The 14,139-nt window shown below is 41.8% G+C and overlaps 1 protein-coding gene across 6 annotated transcripts in view; it reads right to left on the bottom strand.

The window, feature by feature from the left end:
* Positions 1 to 14,139, bottom strand: part of chd7 (chromodomain helicase DNA binding protein 7) — a 116,746-nt gene that overhangs the window by 37,362 nt on the left and 65,245 nt on the right. For all 6 annotated transcript variants that reach the window (XM_061890611.1, XM_061890610.1, XM_061890609.1 and 3 more), the window contains 11 exons: positions 10,721 to 10,864; positions 10,552 to 10,650; positions 10,278 to 10,473; positions 9,997 to 10,210; positions 9,724 to 9,919; positions 9,489 to 9,656; positions 9,236 to 9,415; positions 9,056 to 9,166; positions 5,110 to 5,321; positions 3,209 to 3,408; positions 2,848 to 3,007 (listed from right to left, as the gene is read on the bottom strand). In XM_061890611.1, the coding sequence (XP_061746595.1) occupies positions 2,848 to 3,007; positions 3,209 to 3,408; positions 5,110 to 5,321; positions 9,056 to 9,166; positions 9,236 to 9,415; positions 9,489 to 9,656; positions 9,724 to 9,919; positions 9,997 to 10,210; positions 10,278 to 10,473; positions 10,552 to 10,650; positions 10,721 to 10,864 (1,880 nt within the window). The remainder of the gene's footprint in view (positions 1 to 2,847; positions 3,008 to 3,208; positions 3,409 to 5,109; positions 5,322 to 9,055; positions 9,167 to 9,235; positions 9,416 to 9,488; positions 9,657 to 9,723; positions 9,920 to 9,996; positions 10,211 to 10,277; positions 10,474 to 10,551; positions 10,651 to 10,720; positions 10,865 to 14,139) is intronic.

Here is a 14,139-nt window from a genome sequence, read left to right as displayed (position 1 = left end):
CAGTCACCCGCGTCCAAACACTAAAAGTAGAGCATAGAATGGATTGCATCACAGAAAGTTCCTTAAAGTCATATGTTCAAACAAACATTTTCCAAAGTGATCACTGCAGACACGAGCATTGTCTGATTGTATTCCACAAAATGAGGACAGTGATATTTTTAAGAGACATTTCATTTTTCTCCTGACTTTATGACCTTTATGAACCACTTTTTTGGGGACTCTCTGAAAGCTCTTTACCACCTTTCTATTTGAACACTACAATGATACCACATTTTCTGCACAAACTCTACACTTGTTTTAATGCCACACTCAAGCTGCTTGACCATCGCCTTGAAGAAGGAAATGTGACGTGACGTCATATGCAATACATATTACAGCCAGCAAATGCACGGGAATGAAGAGTTAAGTATCTTACAAGTTATTTTTCCCTCATATTTCATCTAAAAAGAGGAAGTGTACCATCTAATAGTAATGTTCAACTAGATCAATGCTTATCAGAAGAACAAACATTTGATCACGTTTCTACACAAGCTTTCATTGGTCATGACTGCTGACCAGTAAGTTGAAAACAGGCCAAATCCACTCATTGGCCAATCAAATGGTTGAGTTCTACTTGGGACTTTAGGAGTGGAGGGCAGAGCAGAAGTGGCGGTCCATGGGAGGAGCCAAGTGGGGGGGGGCTTTGCCCATCAGGAGGGAACACAAACTTTGGAGAAGCAGCGATGAGGGGGAAGGGTATAAAGGAAGTCATTTGGTCCTCATTCTGCAGGGTATGATGGTGTGTGTGTGTTTGCTGGCAGCCTCTCTATGCTCATCCATCAATGTGCCAGGCCTGATTAGCCACACAACACTGTGCTCCAGCCTAGCAGATGGCACCACATAATCACACCCATGTGTGTGTGTGTGTGTGTATTGTATGTACATACTGCAAATATATAGAAACATTTAGGGTTGCCACCATTACAATATTTAATCTCTGCAATAACATTGTCCATAATTAACTCAAAAATAATCCTGATTAATGGCCATTAAATGTAATTTTTCATCATTAAGTTCACTAATTTTTAAGTTTTTAGTAACATGACTGGACAATTTGTTGTTTCAATGAAATGTTTTTAAACAGCTCAACACAAAATAAAAAATACCTGTGGTGTCTTGCCAGATTTGGTATTTTTTTGCTATACAGAATTTGTATTCCTGCTGTAGGAGCACTTGCATTCAGAAGAGGAGCTACACCATCTTCAAATACCAATGTCACGCATTTATAACACAAAATGTGGATAATTATCATCACTATTGATCAAGGTTGTCCCGGATAAATAGACATCCTTTTTGCTCAGGTAAAGTTGCATTTCATGATTTCACTTCCTGTCTACTGCCATGTTTGCTATTGTTGTACGTGCTGTTTACAAGTATACATGCTTTACCATGAATTGATTAACGTGGACCCCGACTTAAACAAGTTGAAAAACTTATTGGGGTGTTACCATTTAGTGGTCAATTGTAGGGAATATGTACTGTACTGTGCAATCTACTAATAAAAGTATCAATCAATCAAAAAAAACTTGTTTTCATCAAAATATAACTACAGATGTCAACATTGTGTACATGCTGAAAAATTCATTTATGATTGTTGTGCTGAAAAATTAAATTGGTTGTTTATCAAAATAGAACTGTCAGCACATTGTGTATGTGCTGAAGGATGTATTTATGATTGTTTATCAAAATATAAGTATAGATGTCAACATTGTGTATGTGCTGAAGGATGTATTTATGATTGTTTATCAAAATATAAGTATAGATGTCAACATTGTGTATGTGCTGAAGGATTATTTGTGATTGTTGCCTTTGGTAGGTTAAAACTTAACTCAATCAATCAATGTTTATTTATATAGCCCCAAATCCCAAATGTCTCAAAGGACTGCACAAACCACTACGACTACAACATCCTCGGAAGAACCCACAAAAGGGCAAGGAAAACTCACACCCAGTGGGCAGGGAGAACTCACACCCAGTGGGACGCCTGTGACAATGCTGACTATGAGAAACCTTGGAGAGGACCTCAGATGTGGGCAATCCCCCCCCCCTCTAGGGGACCGAAAGCAATGGATGTGGAGCGGGTCTAACATGATACTGTGAAAGTTCAATCCATAGTGGCTCCAACACAGCCGCGAGAGTTCAGTTCAAAGCGGATCCAAGACAGCAGCGAGTCCCGTCCACAGGAAACCATCTCAAGCGGAGGCGGATCAGCAGCGTAGAGATGTCCCCAACCGATACAAAGGCGAGCGGTCCATCCTGGGTCCCGACTCTGGACAGCCAGAACTTCATCCATGGTCATCGGACCGGACCAGGTTTTGCTCAGATTCGCTTTCTTTTATTTAGACTCTGAGTTGGTGCTTTTCGAAGCACTCGTAGCAACGGTGTGTTTAAAAAATACACATAATGTCAAGATAATACTTTCAATGTAAACAACACTAAAGGTTAAGAGTATATGAAACACACTTTTCATGAAGGGATACATTCTTCCACTCTGCTCCCTTGAACTGGAGTGTGAGCTGCATAGCTTTTCTTGTCGACATTTTGTAAAATCTTGCACTCTTACGCCATTTTTGATTACCTCTCGAGGAACTCTGAAGAAGCGTTTTTCCTTTTTGCGATTTAAATGGTTGGTAGAGCCGAAGACAACACAAGCACGGGGCATTTTTTTTACAAGAAAGGCTAAATGGCGCCTAGCTTGACGGGACGCAGGTAAAATACAAGAAATACGCAGCGATGTGGTCTTGCCAACTTTTGGAGGTGGCTAGCAGAAGGTGCTAGTGTGACAGGGCGTAGATGTGTTCCACCTACTTGTTGCAGTGATGCTTCAAGTGTCTCTTGTAGCTGTCCTCTTGCAGGAGATGGTCTGGATTACAGCTGGCCAGCCAGTCTGCTCGTGGCGTCTGTGCGGCCGGGGCCGCGGGTTTACCTTTCTTGCCCTTCCTGCCTCGAGGTACTGGCGTAGACAGACCTGAATCAAACACGGGGCAGCGGAAACATTTGAGTAACATGCCATCAAAAGGTGTGCATGTGGAACAAAACAATGCTAATTCAAAGTACTTAAATGCAGACTTCTCAATGTAGTTTAAATCATCCTATTTATTTAGAGCTGGTGTAGAAAGACATGAAAGAAAGTAGCTTTCAGAGGTGAGATCAATACGTGCAGACTCACCGGAGTGGTTGGTCAGCGTCTTGGTGGTGCCATCTTGGCTGGGGGTGATCAGGTCCCAGATAAAGCTTTTGATGTTTTCGTCCCCGCGGTAATGCAGGAGGCAGTAGGCCAGAAGGGCTCTGCAGATGGTCTCCACGTCAGCCTCCTTCAGCGCACGCTTGAAGCGACCGTGAGCCAGGATGTCACTCCACCGACCCCACCTGCACCACAATACATTTCACCTTCCAACAACCACCACCCGACAATGAGGAAGACTATGGAGAAAACAAGACAATGCTATTTTAGGATTAGGAAAAATAAAAATAAAAAGTAATCTTTTTTAATCTCAGCTACAAACAATTGTGAAAAAAGCCTTCGATTGGATATATTTTCATTTAAATCAAGTACATACATATGGAGTATTTAAACAAAAAACTGGCTTTGTAAAGACTTAGGAGTTTTTGTGCGATTGAAACAACATTTTCCTTCATGTAAGTGTGCTCTGACTCGAAATATAACATTTTAATGCAATATATCACTAAACTGAATCACAAAGCAGGCAACCCTAAAATGTATTAAAAGCTTGTCGAGAAGAGCATTGCATGTTACTCATTATAAAAAAAGAATTCAAAACGTATACAAACCTTAGACTTCTGACATAATGATGGATCATTTGTCATCTATCCCCACTATTTAAAGTCAAGTTTGGTGACAGAGTGAGACCTCTTTTTTATATGATCTGTGTCTCAGTCAAGCACGAGACCAGAGCGACGTGTACAGAAACACTCATTCAAAACTGGATCAACACCACTAGAAAATCAGTGCTAAATAAGACTAATCAATTCATTGTGATCAAAGAGGTCATTTGACTCCCCTAATTAGGATTAACAGACTACAACTGGGTGATAAAACAATATCAATATACATTTGCGTAATCACTAAAAATGAAAAATATGCTCGATAAAACGCTTGATTTTTCTTTGATTTTTTTGTTGGAAGAATGCTGAAATATGGAAGCAAGGTTGGTTGCTCTCTGGTTACCTAGCAACGCAGGAAGGTAACAGTATCAACTATCATGTTGGGTTGACTCCAAGCATGGAAGGAGAAGAGAAAGTCGACATGAAGAAATTGTGGCGAAAAGAGGAAGTCACCTGAACACTATGGCACTTTTTTTTTTTAAAAACAGGACCATAGTCAGACCAATGTGGTGTGTAAATGACACAAGGCCAAGACCACTAATACCACACCACCTCACCCTTTAGAGCACAGCTGGAACTTCCTGCAGAAAATACTTCTTATCAGCTTTCTACATTTTGCACTATTTTCTCACACTTTATCAAGCGTGTCTTACATATTCCTTATTTTTAAGAGATTATTGTTAAGTGTTTAATGTGATTTGACTATTTTGCTGACAGTGTTTTCCAAGCTTTCCGCCTTGACAGCTGAGGGATGATAATCAGAGAGTTTACATGCAATATCATTTCCTTCTGGTCCTTATTATCAAACATGTCAAAGTGGCCCAGGACTACATTGGACCTGACAAGATTTGGGGCGAAGCAAAGGTGACCTCATTCCTTGCTGCCGATGCCCCAGCACCATCTCTGCTTCTGTCGCCATGAAGCAAGTGAAGTGAGCCTACTGTGATGCAAAATGGCGGCCAAGTGACGTGTGATGGGAAAAGACAAGGGAGGCAATCAGCCGGTGTGTCCTACAGCCTGAGGCCAGGAGACTAGACTGTAACAATAACAAGGTCTCACTGTTGGTTCCTTGTCAGGCCAAGTCAGCCATGAAAATGGACAGAGCTCCTCTATAATGAGTCTGTGCTCCTGCCTCGCCACTACTAGCCATTTACATGCTGGCTATTCCTATTTACAGCCTCATTTGCATAATATTGGCAGTCAGCTAGTAAATGCAAACTGTACCCGTAGACCAGCAGGTTCTTCTCCACCCTGAAGCACTCGGATCGAGGGTAGCCCTGAGCTTTGTCCTGGGGCCGACGTGGTTTCGACAAGGGCCGACTGGGCTCGTCGTCCTCGCTCTCCAGCTCGGAGAACTCCATCATCTCGTCCTCTTTCACGCTGCTGTAGTGTCGCGTCTGCTTCCTCACCCTCGGCGTGTCGATCACCAGCGTGTTCTGAGGCAACACAAAGGAAAGAACAAACACCTTGGTTTGATTCACATTCAAATTGCCACTCATTCATCCCGACTCAATGAAATAAATACTACTTTCTCCAATGATTTTTAGGAAGAGCTTTTTAAACCATCTTTATGCACCCAGAGAAGCTGTAAGTTTCATTACAATAATCGTCTTCCACTGAGGGCCACTTGGCTACTTTTCACCTTCAAAAACCCGACAATAGAGATCTTTTTCCCCCAAACAACTCATTTCAGTAGACATTTTGTATGATTTCTGAAGAGCAAAACTAACAGTTGGCACATTGGACAGATAGCGTCAAGTAGCCAGATTTATAAACACAATGAGCTAAGAAAAATAAAATAGCATGCTAACAGTACTTTGCCTAAATAAAAACAGCAGGACCTGCTAAGTTAGCTAAAAAGCTAGCATGCTAAAATGCTGACTAACATGTGTCAAATACTAAAATATATAACTGATGTGTACCTGCACTCTTAGACTTAGGGACTCAGACTTCTTTTAATGTCAATCAAATGTGAACTTTACAGTATAGATAAGAAACAAAATGTTGTTGCATTAGCTGGCATGCATGCAATGCCAAAATATGACCCAGGTCGTCTTTACCTGCAATATTAGCTAGAAAAAAGAAAAAAAAAAGATGGCATTCTAACAGGTCTCATTGGTCAAGTAACCAAATATTTGACACTAAAATATACATCTGCCAAATAAGCAAGAAAGTGAGCACGCTACTATGCCAGTATCATAAAGTTAGCAATTGTGCTGTTAAAAATATAATTATTGTGGTACATTGTTGACATTGGTATTTAGGATAGGTTTTTATTGTCATTGCACAAGTACAACGAAACTTTGTTTTCAGCACAAAGCTGTTCAAGATGAGACAAACAAACAGTGTACAGGATTACAGAACATAAGGCGCCCCGTAAAAGATGGGAAAAAGGTAAACGCTGGGGAAGGATGAGTAAAAAAATACAATCCAGACTAGGCTCCTAAGGGGGCCCAGTCTGGAGTGGGAAACAACCTCCCTAGCAAAGCACATATGCATATAACAACATACATCTCTAGATATCTAGCAACAGAGGGAAGGTAGTTCAAGGTCATGGTTCATTTGTTATGAACTAGGACTAAAGACTTGAATTGAAGATATTTCAAAGTTGACAAAGTGCTGCCTGCTTGATTCATGTCAAACCTGATTGTTCATTTCCTAGGATTTCTTTCTTGCATGAGACTCCTTAAAATGTGGCATCTTCTCCACCAAATTACATATTTTGTCAAACGCGTTATTCCTGATGGCGAGAAAATTGCCTTTCAGCTGACACAGACTGCAATAATGATGAATAACATCGTGTTTAATGAATTGAACTCTACCTGCCTTCCAGGGCAGCAGTTAGCTAACAATTATCACAGAGGGCTGCAGTTATTTCCATTTCAACATCACACAATAACAAGTGCCAGGGGAGCACATTCACACTTGGAGCTGGATTAAGAGCTCTCAAAAGGCCAAGCAGGGAGGGCATGAAATATCAAGCAAAATAAGTTGACTTATTGTTTCTGTGAGCAATGTTCCCTGCAGGCATCTGTTAAGTGGACTTAAGCAGCTTACAAACATGTTAATTGAAGAATAGGACAATTTACTGGTATCATTTCAATTAGATTCCCCATATCACACTACACACTTTTAGCTTCATATTTAAACAAAAATACATACAAATTGTCATGATTACAATTATACGTAAATAAGATTTTCTTTCGCAGTATTAAATTCATATTTGTATTTTCTATGCTCCACCGGAGTCCACCATGTTAGTTAAAATTAATCAATACTTTTTTGAGATGCACAAACATGGTCGGCCGCTTTCCTCGACATATTTCATTTTTATGAATTCATACGGGTGTATCGTCCACTTTGTTATTATCCCCAAGCAGTGGACTATAATAACTAGAATATTTCCTGGAATTACAGACTCAAAGTTGATACTTTTTTCCTATACTTGGAACCCTTCACTTTCTAAAACTGGCTAATTGACTGATTGGTCTTGTCTGAGGGCCACAAAGACACTGACATGCTGTCTTATTGTTTGTGCTGTGGTGACACCTTTTGCATGAGTTCACTTACTGTGTTTGCTGCTCTTTAAAGCTTTGAAACGGAAGTACAAGCGTCATACAGTCTTCTAGCCGTCCATAGCGGTTCTACTCCTGTGGATTCTTCATCCGTCACTTCAAGCAACATTTGTAAGTTTTACAATATAACTAAAACAACTCTTACTCACTAAAGTGTCCTGTGTGTGATGTCTGTCGGAGTGTTTTCATGCATATTTGTACGCCACATTGTAGTGTAATCAAGCGAGTGTTGTTAGCATTAGCTAATATGCTAACACTCTTATGAGTGTCTGTTTTAGTATTACTAACTTACATTGGCATTCTTTTTGTACAGTTTCACTTTCACAAATTCCTCACCAAAATGTCAGCGTGGAGTTATTGAGTCTGTTCTACATGGTAGTGTGCTGGGGGGGCAGTACATCTAAGAAGGACAGCTCCAGACTTGAGAAACTGATCAGGCGGGCCGGTTCTACAATGGGAATGAAAGTGGACTCACTGGTGAGGGTGGCAGAGAAGAGGACTGTGGACAAACTAGTGAGCATCCTGGATGATGCCAGTCACCCTCTGCATAGCCAGAGGAGCCTGTTCAGTGCTAGACTGCTTCATCCCAAGTGCTGGACTAATAGACCCAAAAACTCCTTTGGGGGCGGGGGGTACTCGGATGACAGGGGATGCAAAACAATAACAGTGCGATAAGTTTTCATAACATGCTCACTACTGCCTACTTTGTCTTGTTAAAGTCTTATTTTACTGTTAGATTTGTATTCCCATTGTTGCTTTTTATCTTGTATTCTTATTGTAATATTTCTCTATTTTGTTTCCATTTAAACCCCCATTATTTACTTTTTACTTTTATTTAAATTGATCTCAACTCTGTACACTGCTGCTGGAATTTTAATTTTCCTGAAGGAACTCTCCTGAAGGAATCAATAAAGTACTATCTATCTATCTATCTTTTTAGCGGACTGGAGAGCTAGCTTGCGCAGCTAGTGGGTCCATGCCGATGACTTCCGTTTTGTTTGATCAGCCGTTTTACTGCCGTGTTACAGACACCATTTGGAAACAATTAAGATATGTAAATAAACATTTAAAAAATACTTGTGTAAATAACTCTTTTTGCAATGTATTGTCTGGTGCGGCTAAAATGGGGGGTGGGGAGATTTTTCAGAAATTTGCTAGGTGCGTCTTAAAGTCTGGAAAAGATGGTCTTTAAAAATGTGTTTCCTATTGAGTGCACTATAAGCTTTAAAACATCAGTAAATCAATATTTATGTCTTGGTTTTTAGATAGTTGGAGAGATTTGTGCATTTTCTAAAGCTTGATTGTCATTGTAGTGAATACATATGAGCAGAGTATAAAATATGGCAACGTTGGCATGGACAAAACAGTACTGTATGCCTTCCACTTCTCTCTAGGACTGGCTCTAACGACACTGCCCTCAATCCTATCTCAGAAGCCTAGACGATACAAGAACTTGCACACATGCATACTCTCTCTCCTTATGTCTGCAGCCAAAGTCACAAGTAAATGTTGAGGAAATGGTTGAAGTGTCCACAACCTCCAAGGAGGTATACGTAGTGAGACTAGCATATGAATTGATGGTTTACTCGTCATACCCGTCCATTGATGGCATCCAGGTCTAGCTCTGCCTTCTTGGCCCATTTCTGCCAGAAGTCTGGGTCCTCCAAAGAAATGTCTGTTCTGTTGCCGGCTGCAACAAAACTGGCCTGTAGAAAGAGAGCAGAAGTGACATTTACTGTACAGAAGTCCATCCTTTCAGTGACCAGGGTCCTCACCTTGGCAAAGGTAGAGCCTTTGCCCTCCGACTCGATGGTGATTGTGTGAGTACGTCTCTGAAGGATCTGGTCAATGTCTTCCTCGCAGAATTTGGACCCTTCATCCTCCTCATCCATAAGAGCACCATATGCTCCTTTTCTCAGTAGGTCTTCAATTTCTTTCTTAGACAACTGCTGGACCTTTGAGGAAGAACAAAACTGGTCAGCTGAAGCAAAGCACTGAGGATCCAATCAATCAGTCAATCAATCTCACCCCACTGTTGGCGTTCTCACGCCCGCTCATGCTCTGGAGGACTGCCTTGTCCAGACCCAACTTCAGACTGGCCTTGTCAAACATCTCCCTCTCGTAACTGTTCCTGGTGATCAGCCTGTAAATTTTGACGGCTTTGGACTGGCCGATACGATGACACCTTGCCTGGGCCTGTAGACGGCGGAGTTATAGCCTGAAAAAACCTATGAACGGGTGACTGCCACCGCATCTTTTATACCTGCAGGTCATTTTGAGGGTTCCAGTCCGAATCAAAGATGATGCAGGTGTCCGCCGCAGTCAGGTTGATGCCCAGCCCGCCAGCTCTCGTACACAGCAGGAACACAAAACGGTCCGAATCCGGTCTGGAGAACCGGTCGATCGCGGCTTGTCGCAAATTACCCCGAACTCTGCCATCGATGCGCTCGTAGGGGTACCTTGACACCAAGGTTGAAATCAACATTCCTTCCTGTGGAAAAACCTCCTGAAAACATGCTCTTTGCAGCCTTCTCACCGTTTCTGGATGAGATAATCCTCCAAGATGTCCAGACAGCGAACCATCTGACTGAAAACCAGGACCCGGTGACCGCCCGCCTTCAGTTTAGGTAGCAGCTTGTCAATCAGCACCAGCTTTCCTGCAGCATGGACCATTGCTTGAAGGGCCATGTCTGGCATGTCCGTTCCAACGTGAGAGTCCCTGAACTCCTCAATGATCTTCTCTTCAGCTCCTGTAGGAGGAGAGCAACACAAATGTAAGCCCCTACTCCCTGAGGTCATACTATTCTGTGTGCATACCGTTAATGAGGTATGGGTGGTTACAGCATTTCCTTAGCTCCATCATTGTGTTGAGGAGGTTGGGGACACCGGACCCTCCTCCGCCACCTCCACCCCCGCCCCCTGGTCCTCCTCCTGCACCTCCTTTAGACAAGAAGGAAAAGTTCTTCTCCAGAATGGCTCGATAGTATTTCTTCTGGATGTTGGTGAGCTCCACCTAGCCAAAGAGATACATGTAATTGTGCACAAACATGACAGCCTTTAGAACTGCAACAAGGCGAGGACTCGGCCTTACCTCGATGATGGTTTCCTCCTTAGGTGCAAGGTTCTTTTCTACATCCTCCTTCAGTCTTCTCAACATCATGGGTTTCAGAATGGCCTGCAGCTTTTGAACCTGCAGCACGCAAACGTAGACTTGAGATTGTATTCCAACGTTTAATCCTGGAACCTGGACTTGTCCTTACCTGTTCTTCAGTCTTGAGGTCTCCAAATTCAGTCATAAATGTTTGTTCGGATGGGAAACGTTCTGGCTCCAAAAAGTTAAGCAAGCTAAAAAGCTCCTCCACTGTGTTTTGGAGGGGAGTTCCTGTCAACAGAACCTTGTGCTCCTACATCAGGGAGTGAGAGGGACAGAAAACATAGGTTCTAATTTTGTAAAACAGACTAGAAAAAGTGATCGTGTAGAATTAATGACCAACTATTTAAAATTCAGTATTGGGTATCTGTTAAATCAGGGGTTCTTGACCTCCAGGCCCACTCAAATATTAACAGTGAATTAATCATCTTACTCTAGATTTTAATGCTATTCAATAATGATATCTAACCTACTTGGTTTACTACCTTCCCGAATGATATGAAAGTGTGTCTTGATCACAATTAGTATTTAACACAACCCTTAGGCTTAGGTCAGACTGATTAGAAAAATAAGTACTAACCAAATACACTGCACAAAAAGGTACTCAAATAACAGACAAAAATACATTTTATACTTAATTATGTTGTGTAAATAAACTTAATTAATAATGAATATGTTTCTGAACTATACCGTCCATTAAAATTCAAGTACAAACTAAATTTTGCAGTTAAGGTTGATTGGCAACAATAAATGGTCCCTAGTGGGTGAATGTTGTCTATCTGTGTTGGCCCTGTGATGAGGGGGTGACTTGTCCAGGGTGTACCCCGCCTTTTGCCCGAATGCAACTGAGACAGGCTCCAGCACCCCGCGCAACACAAAAAGGGACAAGTGGTAGAAAATGGATGGATGGAAGAAACATTTTTGACTTTAGCACCAGACTTGTATTTGTGATGATAATACAGTGATAATGCACGATAGAGGTGATGATACTATGGTGATAATGCATGATAGAGGTGATGATACTATGGTGATAATGCATGATAAAGGTGATGATAATGCACGATAGAGGTGATGATACTATGGTGATAATGCATGATAGAGGTGATGATACTATGGTTATAATGCACGATAGAGGTGATGATACTATGGTGATAATGCATGATAGAGGTGATGATACTATGGTTATAATGCACGATAGAGGTGTTGATACTATGGTGATAATGCAAAACAACAATATGTTTCCTGAATGATAAATCATCATCATATATATAAATGTTTCCTGAATGAACTGCCAATACAATTAAAGTGCAAATGAAAATGCAGCTTTCGCACTTTAGTCATCATTTTGGCGCTTAAGGAACTATGAATTTAGCTCCTTCTGTGTGTTTGATGTTGTCATTACTGCCACCAGTGGTGGACAAGTGTATTACACCTGAGTACTTGTGTGATGTTGTCATTACTGCCACCAGTGGTGGACAAGTGTATTACACCTGAGTACTTGTGTGATGTTGTCATTACTGCCACCAGTGGTGGACAAGTGTATTACACCTGAGTACTTGTGTGATGTTGTCATTACTGCCACCAGTGGTGGACAAGTGTATTACACCTGAGTACTTGTGTGATGTTGTCATTACTGCCACCAGTGGTGGACAAGTGTATTACACCTGAGTACTTGTGTGATGTTGTCATTACTGCCACCAGTGGTGGACAAGTGTATTACACCTGAGTACTTGTGTGATGTTGTCATTACTGCCACCAGTGGTGGACAAGTGTATTACACCTGAGTACTTGTGTGATGTTGTCATTACTGCCACCAGTGGTGGACAAGTGTATTACACCTGAGTACTTGTGTGATGTTGTCATTACTGCCACCAGTGGTGGACAAGTGTATTACACCTGAGTACTTGTGTGATGTTGTCATTACTGCCACCAGTGGTGGACAAGTGTATTACAACGGCCATACGGCCCACAGCTGAGCAACCACCATGGAGAAGGCTGTATAAAACAGTTTAAAAGTTATTTGTGGAGAAACACGCCCATCCTTGCAGTCTCTCTCCAAAAATAGTTTGTTTTCTTTTTCCCCAGAAGGCCCACCTCACTGAGCCTGAGTCTGTGATAATTAAAAAACAATAAAGCATACCTTCTACAGCACAAAAGTGTGGACAATGTACGGTCCGACCTCAAAACGAGTAGCGTGCAGCGATAAGCAGTTACTAGAATTAGGATGCAGGTCATGTAGCGACACCAGCCGCTTTAGCAAAGGATAGAAGCGACACCACAAGAGACGAAAGAGTGTCTGCAGTAGCTAGTAGTCGGGCTAAAAGCTATTCTCTTCTGATCTCCTGTCAGTCAGTTTTCATCTTCATCCATTTGTAATGATCACCTATAAACTCTACAAGTGTGTGAGGCGTATCGTTTCACAAATTCCTGAGTAAATACACCAAAACATCCGCGTGGAGTTATTGAGTCTGTTTAGCTCATTGGAGAGCTAGATTCCTCAGCTACTGAGTCCATGAGCATGACTTCTGATTTGTTTGATCAGCCGTTTTACTGCCCTGTTACAGACACCAATTGGAAACAATTAAAAATATGAAAATAAAAACAAAATACTTGTGTAAATAACTAATTTTGCAACATATATAAATATCTGCGACTTATAGTCTGGTGCGGCTAAAATACGGGAAAATATATTTTCCCCGAAATTTAGTGGGTGTGGCTTATATAACTGCTGTGCTTTATAGTCCTGAAAATACAGTAATTAAAGTAGCAATGATCGTCACACACACACAAGGTGTGGTGAAATTTGTCCTCTGCATTGACCTTGTCCACCCCCTGGGAGGTGAGGGGAGCAGTGAGCAGGAATCATTTTTGGTGATTTAACCCCCAATTCCAAGCCTTGATGCTGAGTGCCAAGCAGGGAGGTAATGGCTCCCATTTTTATAGTCTTTGGTATGACTCAGCCGGGGTTTGAACTCACAACCTACCCATCTCAGGGCGGACACTCTAACCCAGGGGTAGGGAACCTATGGCTCACGAGCCAGATGTGGCTCTTTTGATAACTGCATCTGGCTCTCGGGTAAATCTGAGCTGAGACTGTTAAAAATAATGTTGAAAATATAAAACATGCTCATGCATTTGAATCCATCCATCTTTTAAGAAGTTGCATTAAGGGTAAGAAGTGATTTATTTATTATTGGTTAGTTTAGGTCTTGCCCTCCTGGGGGTTCTTCAGACCACCAAGCACCGACATGAGAGCCTGTTTCAGGGTTACAATATTTTTTTTATTTTTCAATATGTCTCTCACTTGCTTTCCAGCAATTGCATTTTTCCTCTTTTGTTCTCGCTCGCCCTCTGGCTCCAGCCCCAACCCCGTGTCTCCTCCTGGCCGCTGCTTATAAATGAGATAAAAAGGCCCAGGTGGACCTTCTATGCACCTGTCGCTGATTTCGAGGCTGGTCCTGGCAACACCCCGCTTCGCTGCAGGCCACTCCCCCTCCACAATTAGCTTTAGAATAACAATGAATAAGA

The sequence above is a fragment of the Nerophis ophidion genome, linkage group LG28 (assembly GCF_033978795.1).
Source record: "Nerophis ophidion isolate RoL-2023_Sa linkage group LG28, RoL_Noph_v1.0, whole genome shotgun sequence".
Lineage (NCBI taxonomy): Eukaryota > Metazoa > Chordata > Actinopteri > Syngnathiformes > Syngnathidae > Nerophis > Nerophis ophidion.
This window is presented reverse-complemented; position numbering and strand designations above follow the sequence as displayed.